At 41.6% G+C, this 21,105-nt stretch overlaps 1 protein-coding gene and 1 long non-coding RNA gene across 4 annotated transcripts in view; one reads left to right on the plus strand and one right to left on the minus strand.

Moving 5' to 3' along the window:
• Window positions 1–20,485, minus strand: part of CNOT6 (CCR4-NOT transcription complex subunit 6) — a 30,627-nt gene extending 10,142 nt beyond the window's left edge. For both annotated transcript variants that reach the window (XM_085237031.1, XM_085237029.1), the window contains exons 1-4: window positions 20,283–20,485; window positions 6,024–6,137; window positions 4,030–4,216; window positions 206–291 (exon numbers count right to left, since the gene is read on the minus strand). In XM_085237031.1, coding sequence (XP_085093157.1) covers window positions 206–291; window positions 4,030–4,216; window positions 6,024–6,135 — 385 coding nt within the window. In that variant the 5' untranslated portion in view covers window positions 6,136–6,137; window positions 20,283–20,485. The remainder of the gene's footprint in view (window positions 1–205; window positions 292–4,029; window positions 4,217–6,023; window positions 6,138–20,282) is intronic.
• LOC104913289 (uncharacterized) lies at window positions 9,827–19,883 on the plus strand. 2 transcript variants are annotated; one of them, XR_014886701.1, is made up of 4 exons: window positions 9,827–10,022; window positions 11,310–11,429; window positions 16,400–16,580; window positions 19,526–19,883. It is a non-coding gene; the product is annotated as an uncharacterized LOC104913289 (long non-coding RNA). The 2 variants fall into 2 exon arrangements; XR_002119948.3 differs by having other exon boundaries at window positions 9,833–10,022; window positions 16,400–19,883.
• Window positions 20,486–21,105: the final 620 nt, after the last annotated feature.

Below are 21,105 nucleotides of genomic sequence, written 5' to 3' on the forward strand. Positions count from 1 at the left end.
AGAAGCTTCTTTACACTTGGAGGATTTCACCCAAGTGACTCTCGTTCCTCTCTTTAACAATTACTAAACAATTATAAAAGCAGAGTAAGCAGCTACATCTGGGATTACTGCTCAGTAACATCCATGAATTAGCAGTCTACAGCCCTTACATCGCAGGAGAGACATCATTAAACAAAGCACAGATACCAAGAAAAAGTAGTAATACCTTTCAGACCCAAAGTCTGTAACTGGAACAGTTTTCCCAGCTCAAAAGGTAAAACTCGTAACAGGTTGTTATTTAAATGTAGTTCCCTGTAGACAGAGTAACAATCATATAGGGCTGAAAACAGACCTCGGTTTGTCTTCAGCAGCCTATAGTACAAGTTACTAAAAGAGAAACAATATACTAACAAACCACAGCATAGGAAGAAAAAAAACAAAAATAAACAAACTTGAACACTGAACAGCATTAGGGGGATTCTGCTGTACTCACACACGCACAGACAGAATGGGTATGAAGTAAGGAGGAAAGCAGGTGATTGGGAAGCTCATCTTAACAAGACAGAAATATGATAAACATTAACAATTACTAAAGCATTTAGTAACTACCAGTGACCAAGCAGTAAAAGCTCTGGCAAACCAGGCCGTGAAACAGCTCAGCTGTGATTAAAGGCCAAATAAAAGGAAATTATATTCCAGAAAACAAGTAAGCAAAAAATTCAGGACCACGGTAGTACTAGGAGAGCTTGGACATTACTGTGTTAGTTCAGGGAGTTACAGTTCTTTTTGGTTAAGGTCTCTTGAGAACACTGGTTTACACTTCATAAAAAAAGCAGTGTGCATGCCTCCCAGGCAATTCATTCTCTCCACTAAGCTGCTTGCTTTTGTCACACAAGCAAAGTGCACACTGATCTGCTGTGTACGCATTGCCAGGCACACACACAAAAAAAATAATGAGTTGTGTCTCTCACCAACACTGCTTGTTTTCATAACACAAAATACACCTTTTTTTACTTCTAAAATTGCAGAACAAACAAAAGCAGAATTTGTGCCTGGAATTCTGACATTCCAATCAACTGGGCAGAGAAAAATGGACTTCTCAGAAAGCTTTCCAATTTCTTAAAATCATCCCAATCTAAGTTGAAGATTTTGCTCACAATTTCCAATAAAAATTTGCTTCCTTCAGATTTCTATGAGATTGCATTTGAAAAGGAAAGAAACCTCTTCTTCTAGCCTTGCAAAAGTCAGCTCTACCTGGTCCTCCCCCAGCAGTGACTTCCAAAGAACTCACCCAGTTTCAGTGCAGATTTAGAAAGAATGCTAAGAATAGAGGGGTTTATTTCACCAATACTGAAGTGGTATGGAGCAGTGGAAGATAAAGGAGGAGATTGTTTTTAATCAGCTGGTTGTCTAGAAACAGCAAGCCAGTGCTCAGCTGACTGACAGGCTATAACACACCTAACCACCTGGTCTGTCGTTGTTTTTGTGTGTTTGCTTTTTAATATGAAAATTCTACAGTTGAAAACACGTATTTCAGCTTAACTCAGAAGCCCACTGTGTCACTCTGGGGTTTTAAGTATGAACAAGACACACAGCAGGTTAAAAAAAAAAAAAAGAGAGAGAAAATATTATGATATTATTTACAGAAAAAATATCTGAAATCATCAACACTCCCAACAGTTCTCAGCACTTCCATAAACACTTAACATTTAAATAGGCATAATTTTTTAAATTATTATTATTATTATTTTCTTTAAACATTCCATAAGACGTTAAAAGGCTCCTAATTTATTCTTTAGGAAAGCCTTTGTTCCTACAACACCTTTTCAAAGCACTACTAAATTCTAAAAAAAATAAAAAAAGTTAGATTATATACGAATTACAAAAAAAAAACAACAAACATAGTTCTAAATCTTCTAGTGGAAAATGAGTGAGAAGGAAGAATGGCAGAATAGTAAGTATCATCACCATTTCTCTCTTGGATGAAAGAATTTGTTTCTCTAATGATCTATGCATGCGTGGAACCCCTGCTGTACAGAAGAGATGATCACAGCAAATTCCGCTAGTTCTTTCAAGTGTATCAAGAGAATCTGTTTTAGATCTGAGCTTTCCAAGATAGCATGTTACAGTTATTTTTCCTCTTTCCTCAAAGATCAGACATCTTACTGCTCCCCCTGACATCTCTTCCTTCAAGTACCTGCAGTAAAAAGGGAGATGCCAAGAGCCTTGGCTGAGCTCTGCCATACAGCCCAAACGCAGTTCTCCAGATGTGGGAGTTGCAAGACCTGTTACCAATTCCAAAGTGTGAGAGCACAAGTGACTTCTGTGGCTCAGGATATTAGCAATGCCCCGTGCTGAATTACCGTTAGTCTGAACGACTCCCCAGAATCTATGGGAAGCATCTGCAGTGAGAGCCAGCCTGAAACATAGAACTACAGCACAGCTGTGACCTGCAGAGCACTATCACACAGGATGCACTTACGGATTTTTCTTCACTTTCACCACAGTGAAAAGAAATCATGGATCAGCTGCAATTACTGAGGACAGAGAGAGCGCAGTGGATTAATGCACTAGTTCTTCACGTCTAGAGATCTGGATTTCAATGCTAGTTTTTGTCACAAACAGAACTCTAGTTTGATCCTAGACCTTAGCTACACATTTCACATTCACGAGCTTTATCATTCTCTACTGAAAAGAGGTCCAGGGCCTGGGAGAGCTGAAACTCCAGAGAGTCAGAATAAATTGGGAAAGCGTTGCGAAGATGGCATTGTATCTTTTGACACTACTGATGACTATGCAAGGGGAAGCTAACTTCAGGTAATGAGTATTAATTTTATAGCAGCACTATAGAAGGAAAAAAGAAGATTGATGAAAATAAAAGGATGCTGATGAAGTACAAAGATGAATTTGAGAATGTACCAGTAAATTTAGGATTGCTAGATTACAATATCTGAAGAGTAGATAAAGGAGAGAAGAAAGTTATCACAGATTGAGATGTGAACTACTTTGGAATTTAAGCTTTTGGTACCAATTTCATCAGCTAATTTAATCCTCCCCAACAAAGTGGTATTGCTAAAGTAGATTAAAATGCAGTGACTAATATTTCTATGTGCAAACTGGCTTGGCCTCCAGTTTCATTAAAGCTGTGCTGGTGGTCCATTACTCCTTCTTACTTCCAATAAAATTCTAGTTACTTTTAGACTCAGAGTTCTCTGGTCAACAGAGCTGACCAAAAACATCTTCAAAATTATAATTAATAAAGTCAGTTGCTGGTTATAAACCTAACAATAAGGCTTTTTTTTTCTTCTGGTCAAGGGCAGAAGACTCTTGCTTGTAGATATTTACCTTTATATGTCATTTATGTGTTTACATAACAGTGTTCTGCAAACAAAATGAAATGCTGCAGTCTTAACAGAAATACTCGTTACTACTCGTGTTTCACTTCCAAAAGGAGATATAATTCCATGAAAACTTTGAGGAGCTAAACATTGTAAAATTCAGTGAAAAAGTTGCATATGGTAGATATTTTTTTCCTCCTTAATTTCCACAGGAATGTAATATAGTAAAGGTGGGAAAGAGATGATATTAGAAAAGTTGCATTCGTTATTAAACCCAGAGAATAAAAACTAATATTATTAGGAATAATGAATAAATAGGAAAAACAGTAGTTAATACAACTGTGAATGTTTAATCGGACCTTCTTCCTACACTGCAATAAAGGCAATTTTCTGTGTATCAGTATTTCCTAGATAACTCCAGAAGGATTTGTAAAAGAGTTTAGAAAGAGATGCATAGGAATGGAAACCTGACCTGGAAAGACATAAAATGGGTGACTGCTGTCAAACCGAGCACTTCTAGAGCTCATTACGGATATATGATACCATACATCAGAGCAGAGTATCACAGAACAGGAGAACAAGTGAAAAAAATCAGGAAGAGGGAATTTGTTTATGCTTTTCATTTACTAGAACATCACTATTATACTAAAACCCAAGCTATTTCTACAAAGATAATAGTTGAACAACTTAAACTCCTGTTAAACTCACATACCTGAGTGACACCATGTTTCCGAGCTCTGCTGGTAAACTGCGGATTTTATTAGAGGACAGGTCCAGATACACCAGATTATGAAGCTTGGCAATGTCTGAAGGAATACGGGATAAGGAATTGTCACTGAGATGCAAAGCTGTCAAATGGGTCAGTGTCCACAACGATGAACTTAAGCTTCTCACTTTCCCTGTGGAAGGAAGGTAAAGAAAGAAAAATTAAAAAAAATAAAAATCAACGAATCACTGATCTTATAGATTCAAAGAATTAAGCACTACTGTACATGAGATTGGGAAAAAACAATGCAGACTTAAGTTCTGAGCTTTTGTCTTTTCTCAAGTTCCATATAAAACAACAAACCAATTTACTGACCATCCTCTCAACAGTTTACAGACGTTTAAGAAACATTTCTTCAATTACTGTTTATATTTGGGATATAAGATGGTTCTTCAATTTTCCCCTTATTTCTGTGTAACATCTTTCAAACCAAAAATCTTTGTTCTGTGGCATCCATCCAGCCAGGAACAGATAAAAGTACTATATCTGGAGTGACCAAAATGCTTGGTTGAGAACATGGATTTCCATCTGGCATTCAGCTGAAAGCTGAATACATCACTGCCAGAGATTTTTGTAAAGAGGTATAATTTTTGTACAAACTGAAAGGTGGAAATGTGGATTTGTGTTACAGAATCAAGGCTCTTATACTGCAGCACGCAAACAATGTGAGATATAATCAGAAGAAGGTCTCAAAACATTTCTTCCCTCCAAGATTTTTTTTCCTCAGGAGGAGCTCTTTTTTCATTTGCAAGAATCACCTAACTGTGCCAACTTGAAGGAAGAGCATCACCATCAGTTTCTCTAAGGTTAAAAAAGTGTAAGAGCCTTTAAAAAACCCAGCGTTAAAAACAGCATCGTTAATAAATACACCAAAACATACACACATAATAATTCCTTTTATGATGAAGAACACCGTTTAAGGAAACAACTCACATTCAGTGCCTGGGGAAAGCTACACTGATACATGTTGTATCTGAAAGGCAGTCCCTGGTAACAAAATGTTTAATGCAGGTGTAATTGCCAGAGAGCTACAAGAGAGTGACTAGAACACAAAAGCCTGCTGCGAAGAGCTTAGAGATTTCAATAAAAGCAATTAAAGCATTTGTGGCTTTCTGTAGCAGATGACCAAGTATTTTGCAAGGAAAAGACAGTGTGATCATTAATGGAACAAAGACACTGCCACTTTGCAAGGCAAATACATACAATTCCTTCAAGGATTCATTCTCCTGTGATTGCTCATTAATAATTTTTTTGAAAGGTTTTTAAGTACAAATCAGTATTTCTCTGCATTTTTAAAAATTGCATTAACAACTCCTCCCTCTCTCCTATCCTCTAAAGGCAAACAGGTGACTGTGATCAAAGAAACCTTTCGAGCTGAAAGGATTTATATACTCTCTTCACCACCTACATTTCTCTTGGCTGGAATCAGACTATAGTGAGATCACAAAGCATGAAAGGAAAGAGCTATTACTTAATGCATTTCCTATGCATAGGTAGCAGATGTCCAAGTGGATATCCAAGTCTAAATTAATGCTTCTTGAAGCAGCATTTAACTAGGTTTCTGCATCTGTAACCTTTGAGTAAGTACTGATATTCACATGTAAAGACATGTGGCCCTTGAAGCAAAACACAGATTCAGTGATCTGGAAGGGAAAGTCTTCACAATTAGAAGTTTATTTGCTTTCTATACATTTCTCTATTGAACAGCCACTTAGAAATGCCAACCTCTTAAAGAAATTCCTTATTTAATCAAAATTTCAGCTTAAAATGTCAGTTTGTTATTGCTTCTTCCAGTTTACCACTGAATGTACCACATCGAGCTTAGAACTTCTTTCCTACAGCTGTTTCATACTCCCTAGTTTCTCGTTCCAGCTCTACTGTGCAGGCTGCTCTTAAAACACACTGAAATCTTATCTGAGGATCATTCCTCAGCTTCTCACCACTTATTTCCAACTCTGCCCAGTGTGATTTCTTTCCGTTGGCTGCTTCCTCTGAGGACATAATTGTGTACATCCTCCGTGGATCAGGTGGATCGTACTTTTCCTTGGGCATTCCTGTCGATACAAAACAACAAAGGATTATGACACATTAGAGTGAGAATTCTTTAAAAGGTAATTTCCATTTTACAGCTAGGTATTGTACTGGATATTCAATCAAAATATGGAAAGATAATCTGCATCTATAAGTGAGAAAGCCTGCTCTGAGAACAGAGGAGCTCAAATCCAACGGTACTAGAATGACAGATAAAAATCCAACCCCAGCCCCCAATAATTTAACTATGTCTATAATGCAATACAAACATTCTGTCCTGACACCTCTCATAAGTACACCCCTGTACTGCTCTGCAAACACCCCATCATACCGCAGTCTCCTTCACCACTGGTCTACAGAAGCAAAACCTCCAGCAACCACAGCTAAACAAAGAAACTTTTAGACTTTCCATTCTCCTAGCTGGTCAGAAAGCTGCTTAGAATAATAACCATATCCGAATTCTTTAACAACGAGACTTCAGAAATTGATCAACACCACCATCACCACCACCACATTCCCCCTTGTACAAACTACAGAAAACATTTGCAACTATTCTTGTCTACCCATCACTTCCAGGCTTACTGTAATTCTCAACTCATGACACAAATTCAGCAACCAAGAAAAGAATATTCCTAAAAGGATCCTCAATTCTTCAAGTCTGCAGAACAACAGCACTCTAATCCAAGCCTTAGCCTACTCTTCTGAGTCTAAAAACATTATTTCTAACATAGAGATTCTGACCAGCTTCTTAAGTTTTACTGTTAAGCATCTAACTGATCTTAACTGCTCTCACTCTCTTCCTCATCATTCTGATAAGAAATTCAGAAACGTTTCTGGTCAATGCTTCTTCATTACCACAGCCCAGCGTGGACAGAGGAAGAGAACTGCCAAAAATTCCTCTAGGCAGAGCCCTCCCTCCAGCATTCCTGTATGGCAGCAGACCAGTACCACCTCCGTGCACAGAGAAGGAATGAGAAAGAGGCATTACTGCCTTCTTTACACCTCACAAATAATATATTTGGGATTCAGTCAGTTGAAAAGGGAAAACAGCTTAAACATACCTTGATTTATAATTAATACTGTATTAGCTTACTCATTAGTTGCACGTTTTAAGGTTACAAAGGACTCCCAATACACATCATTTTTACCACAAATCAAAATACACTATTGCACAGTTCCATGCATACATAAGAGCTTTTATGGCAAAGTTCCCCATCTTAAGTTGAAGTATCTACACCAAGAAGCACAAGCCATGAACCACAGAAGTGATTTATGTGCAATAAGTTAAACATCAGTAGCTCAGAACATATTTACAAACACGTCAGAAGCAGAGTGATACAATTACTAGAGCAAAACACATAAGAGCAACGCAGAGAAGACGTGCTGCTGACACCCTGCTAACACCCAGTTATCACACCTAGCAAGGCTTTCTATCAAGTCTTTTCTTCAGCCCTGGGCAAACTGAGTACATCAGAAAAGCACTGCACCTGACTGGAGCATTAACAGCAATCCTCACAAGGCCATCGACCAGACCTACTTGCCATTTATTTAATGGAAATTATTTATTAAACAAAATACAGCTAATTATGTGACTTCATTAAAACAGAAGTTATCTAGTGCCAACTGCTTACTGAAATGCAACAGCTCTTCTACTGATTCACACCTCTCCCCTTTCCCACTCCCACGGCTGGTCAGAATCAGCTCCACCCAGAGAAAAGAAATTCCTCTTTAAGAAGTGAATTCTGGGTAAAGATCTGAGATTATAAATAGCAGCTGGGATGGGTTCCTTGTAGAACGGCCATACCTGAGATCTGAGGATACTAAAATCATTAAGTGTTACGCTTTTAAACGAAACTAATTAAAATAAGTAAAACTCAATTGAAAATCACCAGGAAGGTAAAAACAGAACTTTACCTTGTAGTAGCTATCTAATGAGTGCAATCATAGATGGCAAAACAATATATACAGCATCTCCTCTGAAACTGCTACAAATGAGCCCGCTTTTCACAAAGGCCGTCAGCAGGCAGAGCGCTGCCGCCGTGCCTGTCCAGGCAGCGTTCCCCTCCTCCGCTCATCTGATGCGTTCTCTTCCTGCATCTCCTGCACTTAATAAACGTGCTCCACTTTCTAAAAACGAAAGCAGGTAGTACTAGAGACAGAAATCTCATTCAGTACGGAAATGCGAATACTCCCCAGAGCACAGTCAATCACATGCACTAATTAACAGACTTGCTGGTACCAGCGCTACGTGGCCTCCCTGCTACAAAAAGAGGATGACATACTTTTCCAGTGGGTTTTGTTAATGCACGGTAACACGACTGATGAGATTTAACAACTGAAGGTTTTAACACAGGATATCGGTGAGCCCGTCCTGCCAGTGTCACCATCTGACCCGTTCTCAGCATTCCTGTTTGACAGATTTCCCTTTCCCACTGCTGCATTTCGAAGTGCAAAGCCTAAGCGTAGGATCATCCCACAGCAGAAAAAGCAGCAAGTGCAGAGTGGGCAGCCTTGTCCAAGGAGCGGTCCTGGCTGTGAGGTGCAGCGCTGACGTGGGAAGGCACCCACGAGATCTTTGTGCACCTTCATTCATCGGGTAGAGCTGAAGATCTCCCAGGCCCTGACAGCCAGACTAAATGTGGGTCACGCTGGCCACCAAAGAACACAAACGTGATATCTTGAACTAAATTCCAAAACTGCACAGCAGGGAGTAGTTGGATAAATCACTGCTTTCTGCAAATCACCGTCTCCTTTCTCCACCTCCCCCATTCCAAATTTAGAACCTGCTGAGGTAAACCTGCTGTCAGATGAAGAAATATGGTTTTGTCAGACTAAAGCAATTTTAAGAGGCATAAAACGGTGCTGGACAACCTTAAAGCCTTTGATAAGTGCAGCTGTAATAATGTAACTTAACACAGCGATCATTTACATCTCATTTTCAAAAGAACTTACACCACCTGTAATTTTCAGTTGCACCAGCAGACTGGGGAAAGCACCACTGAATATTCAGCTGTTACACACACCACTTTGTTGGCAAGGAAGAAACGGTTTATCAACAAAGATAGGATACGGAAAACAGAATGCATTCCATGCAATGAAATTCAATGAGAGGGCATGTGATTATGTTTAAATGCAAACTGAATTGTTTACTATCTTGTACCAGATTGTTAGAACTAAATTTAAAAGCTGAAACACAAAATTGCTTGAGAGTTGACGAGGAGGACAGCTGCCCACTCCTACCCCAGTCACGCAATCCCAATGCAGAACTACACACCTAACCCCACAGGAGCTGAGCTAAACCAGGCTGGTGATGTCAAGAGCAAAAAGCCCTGACACTGGAAATCAGATTGGGAACCTTCAACCCAGACACAATTTTAAGCCTTTGTTTGCATGAATGGCTCTGAGAGAAAGAGAGCAAAAAGAGAAACAAAGGGAAGAAGAATACTGAAGATTGCCAAGTCAAGGGAGGCCAAACTGTTAGGAGAGCTGACAGTGGTGACTAATGCAACAAATGGATGATGGAGTGCTGATCTGAGCTTCTCTCAAGATCACTAGAAACAAACCAAATTCCCACAGGGTTAAGTTGCACCTGTACCAGTTACTGCCCAACTCTCCAGGCTAAAGCAATGAGTGCAGTCAGGTGATTAAGAGCCTGGCTAGCTGTTCTACAGAACTGTCCTGGAAAAGAGTTGTGATAACCAGCAGCTGTGTGAGTGGGTGAGCTGCTCCATTAAGCAGGTGCTGCTCTGCTGCCGAAGAGCATTTATAGCCAAAGCACCAGTGCCACTGGGAGTGCAGGCTCAGGGAAAGTTAGTGGCCTAAAAAGGAAGAGCTGTCTAAGGGCCAAGCTATTTCTGCTATACTGCTCTCCACAGAAGGATGAGAAGAGACCACAGCCCTATGGAATGGTAAGTCTCCTAAATCAGAGCAAAATAGAAGGTGGAAAGTGGGCTACAAGGCAGCTAATGATCCAAACAACTCTAGAAGGTATCACTGAATAATGCCTCTGAACTAGAGGGGTGACAGTGTGGGAGAACTGCTCTGAGTGACAAAGTAGGAAAGAGGAGGACTTTTTCTTTCTCCTATCCTTCCCTTTTGCTAGTTTTATGGAATTAGAAAATGGCATGGAGCAGGATTTAACTGAAGTAAGTAAAGCTTTTCCTCTTAAAAGAGAGAACAAAAAACTACAGGTTTACATCTGAAACACCACAGATAAATGAATTCTTTTTCAAAGCTAAATGCTTTAGGCAGCTCCTGTAAGACAAATCTACTACCCACCCTTCAAGTATTAAGTTTATTATGAGTATTAAGTTCCTCATAAAATATTTTCTAGAAATCTTAACTTCTTCCATACCATATATTAAACCAGGCAAATAAAACTTTTATTCTAAAGCTTTATATAAAACACTGAACCAATGAAAGCAGTGTAAGTTAATATTTAGATACCATTTTAACTTCCTCTGACTGAATCCATTATTCTGGAAGAACTGCTGCAGTATGTATGAAGGAGCCTCTGCAAAGTCTATTTACAAGCATGTGAGTACCCTTAGAAATACCAGTGCACTAGACTGAAGCAGCAGGAATCTGCTTCTGAAACTCTTTGAAATGTGCTGAGGACTTCTTGCTTCTTTTTCTCCATTCCTTGAGAATGCTAAAACTGATATAGATCAGAAAGCTTCTGGAAAGGAGAAGTAAACAAAGTAAAACCACATCTGGTTGAGTGCGTAATGAAACTTGTTTCTTTATATGTCAAAACTGTGAATAAACTATAGAAATCAAAGTCTAATAAGGTTGGAAGTAACCAGATAACTGAAGTTTTTCTTTTGCCTGTGCAGTAGGCACACACTGACTGGCTGCCAGGTTACTTCTGCTCTGCTGAAAGCAGTAGGAGAGGCTGCAATCTGCAGTGCTAAAACTATGTTTACTATATAGTATAACCAGTCAGTCAATCAAAAACTTAATAAGATGATTATAACCTGTGAGACTTTTTTTTTCCCCCTCTCCAAACTCTAATACTGGATGTTCATAGCAGATCATTCCTTTGTAATTTTGTGTTTCTAACCTTGAAGCTTCTTCATGTAATCCAAAACTTTACTCAAAAATCAGACCCAAAGGTTTTCCTGCAAATAAGTGATTCTGGCACTGCCTGACAAGCCTTGAACTCAAAGTTAATTTGGGATTCTCCTCACCCCCAGCTGCTTGCCTCGTGGTTTCACTTCATGCTAAGCAGAACTAACTGGTCCTCCTCCTGCGGTTGCTCCCTCCTTAGGACTCTGTTTCCTCTTCACTCTTGCATCAACACTGATCCTTCTCTGGTAAGGAGATGAGCTGGGTAAGAGGTGTAAACTGGTGAAAAGCGAGGGTTGGAGAAAGAATGCATTTGGGGAGTTCAATTTCCTGCATTATAGTAGTAATTTAAGTGTGTATTTGCAGCACAGCTCTTCCACAGACTGAAATCCAGTCAACAATGTGATCGTCTCTCTGGCCGTACCCACCTAAAATTTTCTCTTGCCCAGCAGGAAGCAAAATCTTGCTTCCACCTGCCATCATCTAGGCATTAGTTAAATAGTAACACTGAACAAAGTCTAAAATCCACACGAAGTCAAAGTACAATGCTTTTTAGATAACAAAACTGTAGTAGTCATTATGTACAGTCAAATCAAAAATGTTAGCCTGTGAATGAAGGGTTAATATCTCTTCTACTGAGCTTTATTAGGAAGAATAGAAACTACTGCTTTAAACTCTGATTAATGATCTTTTTTTTAAAGAGAAGGGACAACAGAAATGCAGCTAAAAGATACCTACTCCACTTTGGGAGGGGGGAAGTTAAGTTTTATAACACTGTATTCCTATGTTCACTATAAAACCTAAAGTTTACTGAACTTGTTCTTTCAAGTACACTCGTACACTCACTTTCTGCATTTCCCACAAAGCACTAACTGTTCTTTAAGGAAGTGTTTGCTCAAAGAGAATTAAGTTTATTGCTTTCACGTTCCCTTCAGCATTGGCATTTTACTTAGTAAATGATGATTTCTATGGGAATTGAACTGCATTTCTACCTGAAGTACAGGCAAATGAAGCAACAGCCCTGTGCACATGGCTGCTGCCCTGGCTGGGATGATGAGGTGCAACACCTGTTTCCCTGCAGAAAACAACAGAAGCTTGAGCAGCTTTATGGCAGAGCTTCACGCACACTTGAATGGATGAGTTGAGGCAATACCTGGATTTACTCTCACTCCATACCATGCATGGACAACAAACTAGTCAATTATATTAACCCTAAAAAATAATGGAAAAAGTAGTTGTAGGCAAGATGTAGTAGTGGGGGGGGGGAGGGGGGGAAGCAAACATGCCCAGTGTATCCCAGGTGGACCTCAAGTGCCACGTGAGGCAAATTCAATGTACTTTAGCTAAATTCTTATTTAAAATTTGGGACACTAATATACCTGCATGCACTCCCCATAGAACTTGTACAGAGAAAGGCATTTAATTCTTTAATTCTTGGTATACCTACAAATCATTTTAAACTTATACCAGACTTTATTTTGTTTAGATATGTTATGTTAAAAAAAAAAAAGCTTCAATGTGGTACATCTCTGGATTTCCCAACCACTAACAGCTTCACACAAAGCCAATTTGCTCCCTGCTATGTAATACTGCTTCTGGTTCTATCTTGCTACAATGTATAACTATGCAAACAGATAAACCAAAGTGCAGAAATGTTTTCTCCAGTGAGGAAGGAAACAGACTAAAGCCATCAGAACACCACAAATATTTTCATGTTGCATACTCAGAAGTTTGAGGACTTGCCTATCTATTGCAATGCAACCTTACATTTAATACTGAGTGAATGTGATTGCTCTATTGAAATACACATAAAAGAGCTCTATAAGAACACTTAATATTTATGTAAGACTTGAATACTGGGAGGAGAAAAGTCTGTGTAAATACGCATTTGTTGAACAGAGTAAGCATTCTTGGCATTTTATGGAAGATTATTTGAGTAGGGTTTTTAGGTATATAGCATTGAAAACATAAAACTGGGGGGAAAAAAATCACAGATCAGGGAACTTGCTAAACAGTGATGAGAAGTTTTCAGAATACACCCTGGGATTTACATTTTCTTCTCCCTGGAGTGAGGAGGGATGGCATGTTAGCACTGCTGGCACAGGGGAGCAGCACATGTGAGTCCTGGAACACTCCCCCACCCCCAAGAGATTCATCTCTAATCTGTGGGGAAAATGTCAAAGACTCCTTTAACCCACTGATGGCTTAATGCTGGAATAATCTAAATTAAGAAAGGGGAGGAAAAAAGATATCGAGTACCCAACACAAAGCCAATTGATTCATTTCAAGTGCTTTTTCACTCAGTAGGATGATGCTTTAGGGGCTGTTAGCGTATTAACATTTAATGGCTCCATCAGGGAAGTAATGCTGCCTCATCATATTTTGAAGAGCTCCAAAACCAGAATTTTACCTGGCTGCCAATACAAAACAATAAGGAACCCTTCCTCTTCTGCAGGCCTACATACCGTGAGGGTACGTGAGCGTGCATCACAACTACCTGTAAGGTACTGATTAAGTCAATATATGCTGCTTGAGTGAGTCTGTAATGCAGGTAATCAGGTGAAGTTACTTGGTTTGCATACATACAGCAAATAAGCTGTACTACAGAAAACTTGGAGGCTGCCATGTGCCTTAGTGTTCTTTCACGAAAATCTATATGGACATAAATTCTGCAAAGCTCTTACTCTAACTGGAGTTGAATGGGAGTCAAACTTCCTGGAATTTTGTTTTTGAAGAGGGAGGGGGAAGAAAAAAAAAAGCCGAGTCACAAAGTTGCAGGGTGTGTTTGCTATTTTCCAATCCTGAAGGCCTGATCAGACCACAGAGCTATAGTACCTAAGCAGTTCAGGCTCCATTTCATTAAGTCTAAAAATAAGTCAATTCATATTTTTTAAAATGAGCACATTATTAAATTTTAACCTTCAGGTACTTAAAATGTAATAAAGGTTTCTTTGTCCTCCTTCACTCTGTATTTATAGGAACATGAGCTGCTTGGTGCTGAGGTGCATGGCAGGGGCAGCGAGGCTGCTGTTCTCCAGACCTGCAATTCCTCTCCCCAGCCTTGCCACCCCTGCACTCCATTGGCAATCATTTTCCAGCAGACAGGCAACCTGAAGCACAGTATTCTAATGGAGTACACGTAACCCTCAGAGCCTAGAGGAGTGACAAAATTTACTATAGGTTCAGTAGTGCAACGCAGTAATTCTCACTTCCACGTTCAGTTGCTATAAAGATCAGTTTAGGCTCAAAAGAGAACTGTAACACAGTCAGAGTATGAAAAGCATCTTTCAGCCCAGAGGTTCTTGATTGCTCTTATAGACAGACCTACTTGATAACACTTCAGCTGGATTTTGATAACTAAATTCCCACTCCTTAGCCTGCAAAACATCTAATGATTAGAAATACTACTTCCAAATGTTCTAAGTGTGGCACAGAGTCCAAATGGTTAGCATAGTTCTTAATTATCAGCAATTATAAATAATTATGCCTATAGTAGAAGGCTGCTGTATACAAAACAAACATTAGTGCAAAACTAAATTGCAAAGCAAAGCCTGACCTTGAAGTGATATCCCCAGAAACACTTTGGCTAGCTAATGAATGCTAGGCAACATTCTGAATGTTTTATCTTCTATTTTAGTGTATTTCTGAAATGCCAGTACATTAAAAGACCAGTCGGGTTTACTAATTACTTTAAGAATTTACTTTAATTGCATATTATATACCGTACAAGTAAAATGGAACATAAGACATTAACTTTAAATGGAAGAGTTCCATCTCAAAGCCTCATGTTTTAAGTTTAAAAAAATGCAAATCAGTGCTAAGACCAAGGCTCCAAGGCAGGTGAGGTCAGCCTTTCTTCAGGTGGTTGAAGAATGGTCTTACTCACCAAGATGCCAACAAATACAAATCCTTATTCCACCCATTGTGTCTAGACAATCCTATTTGACCATTCTCCATCATATGAAAAACTATTTTTGTTTAAAGTATGGCATAATTTCTCTTTGTCCATGTTTGTAAGCTATTTCAAATACTGCCCTGTATACCATAAGGTTCCTTACCATGTTTTCTTTCATACATCTGCAGAATAATTTCCATGTCTCTGCATGCTGACTTCCTGTTTTTACCCACATTATTCTCTTAGCCTTGCAGTAGAACTTGGAGTCAAAGACAACCTAATTATTTTAAATGAGATTTGGACATGAGCTCATTTCCAGCCTTCCTGCTTTATATCTGAAGGACAACAGATCTCAGTATCAAGTTCCAAAATGTTTTATCTAGAAAGTATTTTTAGGAAGACATTTAAATGCTTGTAAATATTAGAGCTGCTGAACTCTAGTTCAGCACATTACGACACTCACTTCTACAGCTCTTCCTCTCCCATCTAGCCACATCCTGATAGAAAAAGCCGAACTATCCACAAACTGTCTTTACTTCAATTTAGACCAACAGGCCTGCAGATGTTGTTTCACAACTCCGTCATGCAGCAAAACGCACTGGAGATTTCTTTCCTGTCCCCCTTTGCGCCCCCACTCAGCTGTGCTGGAGCAGCAGCAATGCCCAGCTATGAGGATGGCAGTGGTTTAAAAAAAATCCCACCGCATTGGTCACGCCACTGGTTGGTTTCCAGTGCTGCTTCAGAGATGGCAGTACAGGTGCAGCTTGCAATGACCAACCAGAGCAGTAGTTTTCTCAGTTCTGTCACTGGAGAATTGTCTTCAGCTATTTTCTTACTTCTACTTGAACAGCAGTAGTAGCAGAAGGCACCAGGGCTGCTCCACGTGGAAAGACCTGTCCTGTGGAGGTAGTTATCGTAAGGACAGCTCTCTCATCTCCAGACTTGCACCTCTTAACATGTCCATCAGCAAAGATTCATTTTTAGTTTTAATTATTCTTCACAGATCACTTATTCCAATGCTCTTGTCCCTGAGAATACTCATCTATATACAGACAGGCTGTAATTAAGGCAGCACTGAAATTCCTCTCCTTGAGTCCAGAGTACTTTTCTTTTGATAGGCAAAGCTCTTCTGTTGGGGGGACAACTGTTAAGACTCTTTAAAAACAGATTAAAAAGTATTAATGGTGGAAGTTCAGCACAAAACATTTCAGTATGTTTCATTATTTAGTCACTTATGGTACAGGCTCACGTCCTGAGAAGTGATATAGATCAGGTTGTATGGGTGCAAACTTAGTTTAGTTTCAAGCCTTCCTATCTTTGCAGATGTCATTTCAGGGAGTTCCACATGGAAGGACGTGTCTGTGAAGCACAGCCCATTTTCTGATCCCTGACCTGCAAACTGATCTAAACAGAGCAACGCTTTTGTGGAGCTCCACTTAACCTGCGTGATCCATGCTGCACTCTTAATACACCACAAAATATCTCAAGCAGTAAAGCTACACAGGTAATTTGTAATATGCAGTATAGAAACTATTCCTTCAGTCCCCTAACAACACAAACTAATGTTCCCATTGCTGTGGCACGTCCTAGACACAGCCCAGCCTTCAGATGGGCTTAAGGTAGGAAGCTGCTTAACTTGCTGAGTAAAGCTTGCAGATCAGGAACATAACTAAGACACACAAGAGAACCATCAGAACACCACGGCTACAACCACAATGTCTGCGCTGCAGCCTCAGTAAAACAGCTAATATGTTTCCCACCTTCAAGAAAAACAAAACCCTCTTCCTTCAGAGCTCCAGTACAGCACAAACCACAATTCTAACAAGCATTTTATTTCTCAGGTAAACAAGTATGTATGTGATTTCTGCTCCTAGGCCCTCCCCAATTTCTTTGCTAAAAAGAGCTCTCTGAGGCATTAAAAACAGGATTCCTGGTGCACTCTTACAATAGAGAAAATTGAGTTGTTGCCAACTTTTTTTTTTTCTTTTTTTAAATAAGCACCATCTTGGAAGTGTAATTAGTAGCTCAAAAGGACATGTTAAGCATTTTAACTGCTTTTTCTATGGGACCTGCCTAGGCATTTGTATTCTTTAAGGCTCCACCTGCAGAAACCACTCAATGCAGAAAATGCGAGCACAGGTCCCCGGGCTTATGCCAGGCTTTTCTGCTGAGTGGACTCCTACAACCTAATTTCAACATGAGAACATAAATTACATGGCTCAATACAACATTAGTAATCTCGCATGGTAACTGTAGAATAATCACACCTCCAAGTGTGAAACACCAGCACTGAAGGGGAAATACAAAACGGATAAAGCCCTGCAGTGACTCAGTTGGGCTACTTTATGTATGAAGCTTTTGTATGCAACGGAGCAAAGGTCAACATATGCATCGTGCAACTAGGACTAAAATCCAGAGGTAGGATCTGTTGAGATCTTTCTCATGGGGTTTTAAGGTAGAGGGCACTTTTTCAAGCCTATTACCTTTGAATGCTACACATTTCTCCTAGCAAAAAAAAAAACAACAACCAAACCCTGTAAGTGACGTGCTTTGTATATTTCAGTTCTGAAGTCTGAATGGCATCTTCATTCATAAAGTTACAGCCTGCATACAACCTTCATTCATAAATATACAGTCTGCATATAACCTTCATTTCATGTGGCCCCATTTGGGCCAGGGATGGCATGTTACAAGCTCTACGTATACAAACATACACACAATCACATGACAAAACAAGGGGCTAATTTCAGACCTTTGTAGCCTGCTAGCAAAGAGAAGCAGGAGGCTGCAGTCTCTGCAGCAGGACTGCCTTTTGCAGCAGGTGCTGCACAACTGGCATGAGGAATTCTGGTTCACCACCCAGCCTTCTAGCCATGGTGGCAATCCAAATAACAACACACTGCACTACAAACAAGAATACTGAGCTTTTTAGTGGTAGTTTAACAAGATTGCTTTTATTTTCACTGCCCACACTTTAAAAAGTGGATGCTTTGTTGGTGAGTTGGGAAAGCATTTTCAGTTTGCTCTATCTTAGGAATATTCTACCCATTTTAAAGTGTTTTCCATCATGAACGTTGCACTTGCTTAGAAGAATAAGTCTTCCTAATATCCAGTACTGCCTGATCTTAGTAATTTTTACCTTGATGAGTAGAACACCCACTCAATTTGTAGCCTTTTGTGACATGCTTTCAAGACATATAAAATTTCAAAAGCATTTACCTGCCCATGCAGTATTATAGTCTCATCTATCCTTATATTTCAGTTCTTCCTCTAAAATTCAAGCAAAGTAAACAGCTTGAACTCGTTATGACTGTATTGAGAGTTCAACTTCCAAATGCAAACAGAAAAGGGATGCAAGGTAGTGTCCTTTTTATAAACAGACTGATCCACACAATTCAGATGAAAAGTGAGTAAAGAGTTAATCCGAATGCGAAGGGCTCCATGTCAGTAATAGCATGAATAAACCCCCACAGAAGGCTTCATGGCTAGCAGCACACTCCACAGAGTCCAGATGAACCAGCAGGAAGAACAGAGGGCGGATAATCCTGTAAAATTACCCCAGTGGAAATGCTGATAAATTCCCAATTACGAGACCTGCTCTAAAATGAAAAAAAATGCAAGATACAATACAATTACCAGTCAACACTTGCACATCTCTGTATTTAAGCCAGATACATACTTCAGGTATTCCTTAATCCCTTGAATTTTGAATTTGTTACCCATTGTGGTGAGAGCTAGGTTAAGAAAATAAACCCCAGAAAACAAGCAAACAAATAAAAAAAAATCAAACAAAAAATCCTGGAGATCTGCAACTCTGCTTACAAAGCAAATACCTGCCTGCAGAATTACAGCATGGGTTACTATCAGAGAACTGTTGGGGTCAGAAGGGACCTCTGGAGATCCTCTCCTAATATGTTCCCTACAGTTGGTTACATAGGAAAGCATCCAAAGAGGTCTTGAATATCCCCACAGAAGAACACTCCACCTCCTCTCTGTGCTGCCTGTTCCAGTGCTCTGTCTCTATGCACTTGTGGAGATAGACATTAAAAAGAGAAGGGGGTAGGATTGAAAGGAAAACAAAAAACCAGTTTGACTGTATTTGTTATGGTTATACTTTCATACTACAAAACGCAGAGTAAGGCTGATACGGATTTTTAATTTTCATGGAAGAGCTGCACACACCGTGCACACACCACGACAGAGACAGATGTGCGGACGCAGACTTTCCTAAAGCCCCCTGTGATCCCGGCTTACAGCTCCCCACAAAGCCCTGAGCCACACAGCTCCCTGCAGGCACATAGGCCCCGCTGACCCACTTCTCCACGCTCCAGGGGCGCACACAAGCGTGTGCTCACACACGTGCCTGCTCACAAGCTCCACAACCCCTCGACTTCCCCATCCCGCACCCGAGGAAGCGCCGTCCCAATTCCCCTCTGTTTACCCCCTCAGGTGCGTGTCCCCCCGCCCCACATGTCAGCGCGAGCCCCGCCCCCTCCCGCCCCCATTGGCCGCCGGCGCTGCCAATCACGCGCCTAGCGCTCGGGGCGGTTCTCCCCTCGCCCGGCCGCTCGCAGGGCCGCGGGCCGCCCGCTGCCAGCCGCAGGCCTCGCCCCGCCGCCCCGGCAGCGCCGTCCCTCGGCGAGCGGAGGGCTCAGGAAGGAAGGGAAGCGAGATGGCTGGAAAATTGCGCTGTGGACCATTATCAGATTGATGTCATTTCCCTCTCTGCCTTTGTTTAATTATTTTTAAACAGTTGAAGGAAAAAAAATAAATACATATACACGTATATATAAAGAACTTGGTGCTTCCCGATGCCGTTACGCTAATTCCTCTTAATTGCTCTCGATGCGAACGCAGCCCGATTCCCGGCGAGAAGCTGCCAGCTCGCTCCGGCGGCGGATGGGCGGCAGGACGAGCCCCGGCCCCCGCCCGCAGCCCCGAGCCCGGCCCGGCCGCCTCCGGAGCGCCCGCCGCCCGCCCCTGACACCCAACAAAACAGCCTCCCCTCCTCTCACCGAACTCTAAGCCCCCTCTCAAAGCGGAGGATCCCCCCCCCGCCCTACGCCGCTCGCCATAATAACGCCGCTCCCCTCCCCCCGGCACCCCCCGCCCCCGTTAACCCCCGCAGCCCCGCTCCCCGTCCCCCTGAGCACGAGCCCCCCCTCGAGGCGAGGCGGGGCGGGCGCACCCCCCCGGGCCCCGATACCTGTGGCTGCAGCATCCCCGTCCCCCCGCCGCCCTCGCTCCGCCGCCTGCCTGGCTCTTTGTTTCCTGCCGCGGGCCGGACGGGAGAGCGGCTCCCCCCCGCCTCCTCCTCACACTCATTGAAAGCAAACAAGCATCATGGCGGCGGTGGTGGTGGCGGCGGCGGCTGCGGGCGGGCCGGCCCTCCTCCTCCTCCTCCTCCTCCTCCCTCCGCTCCGCCTGCCGAGGCCGCCCCCTCTCCGCGGCTGCGCAGGGCCGGACCGCAGGGGGGCGCTGAGGGGAGGGGGGGGCGGCCGTGTGGCGGGACGGGGTTCGTCGTATCCCCCAAACGGAGGCGTGTGGTGGGAGCTGCGGTGGGAAGGCTGGGTCGGGATGACGGAAAAGTGGATAAAAGTGACGTGTCAGCGGTGTTTTTTTAAAACACTGAGCGTGTATAGTGCTAAAGCAGTTCCCAGTGCAAGGCCAGGGAGCCTAATTAAAGTCTTCTTTTTGGAGAACTTTAAGTTCCACGTAATTGCGATTCAGAGTTGCAGTACATGACCTCAGGCGTGGATGGCACGTTTAGCAAAAGTCTTTTCCACACGTACCCATAACACAGCAGATCATTGCCCCATGTCCTTCACTGTGACATGGCCACTGGCTTCCATCCACTGGAACTCCACTTTTTTTTCTTTTTCTTTTTTTTTTGTTATTTGAACCAGTTAATGGATACATACTGAGGCACTTGGGAAAGTGAAGATGTCTTTAAGTGCTGTTAGTGCTGCTGCTGTGCAGCAAGTCTCACGGTGAGATGAGGGATGGACGCCATGTTAGGGGGTGGCAGG

Source organism: Meleagris gallopavo, chromosome 15, assembly GCF_905368555.1.
Source record: "Meleagris gallopavo chromosome 15, MGAL_WU_HG_1.1, whole genome shotgun sequence".
Taxonomy (NCBI): Eukaryota; Metazoa; Chordata; class Aves; order Galliformes; family Phasianidae; genus Meleagris; species Meleagris gallopavo.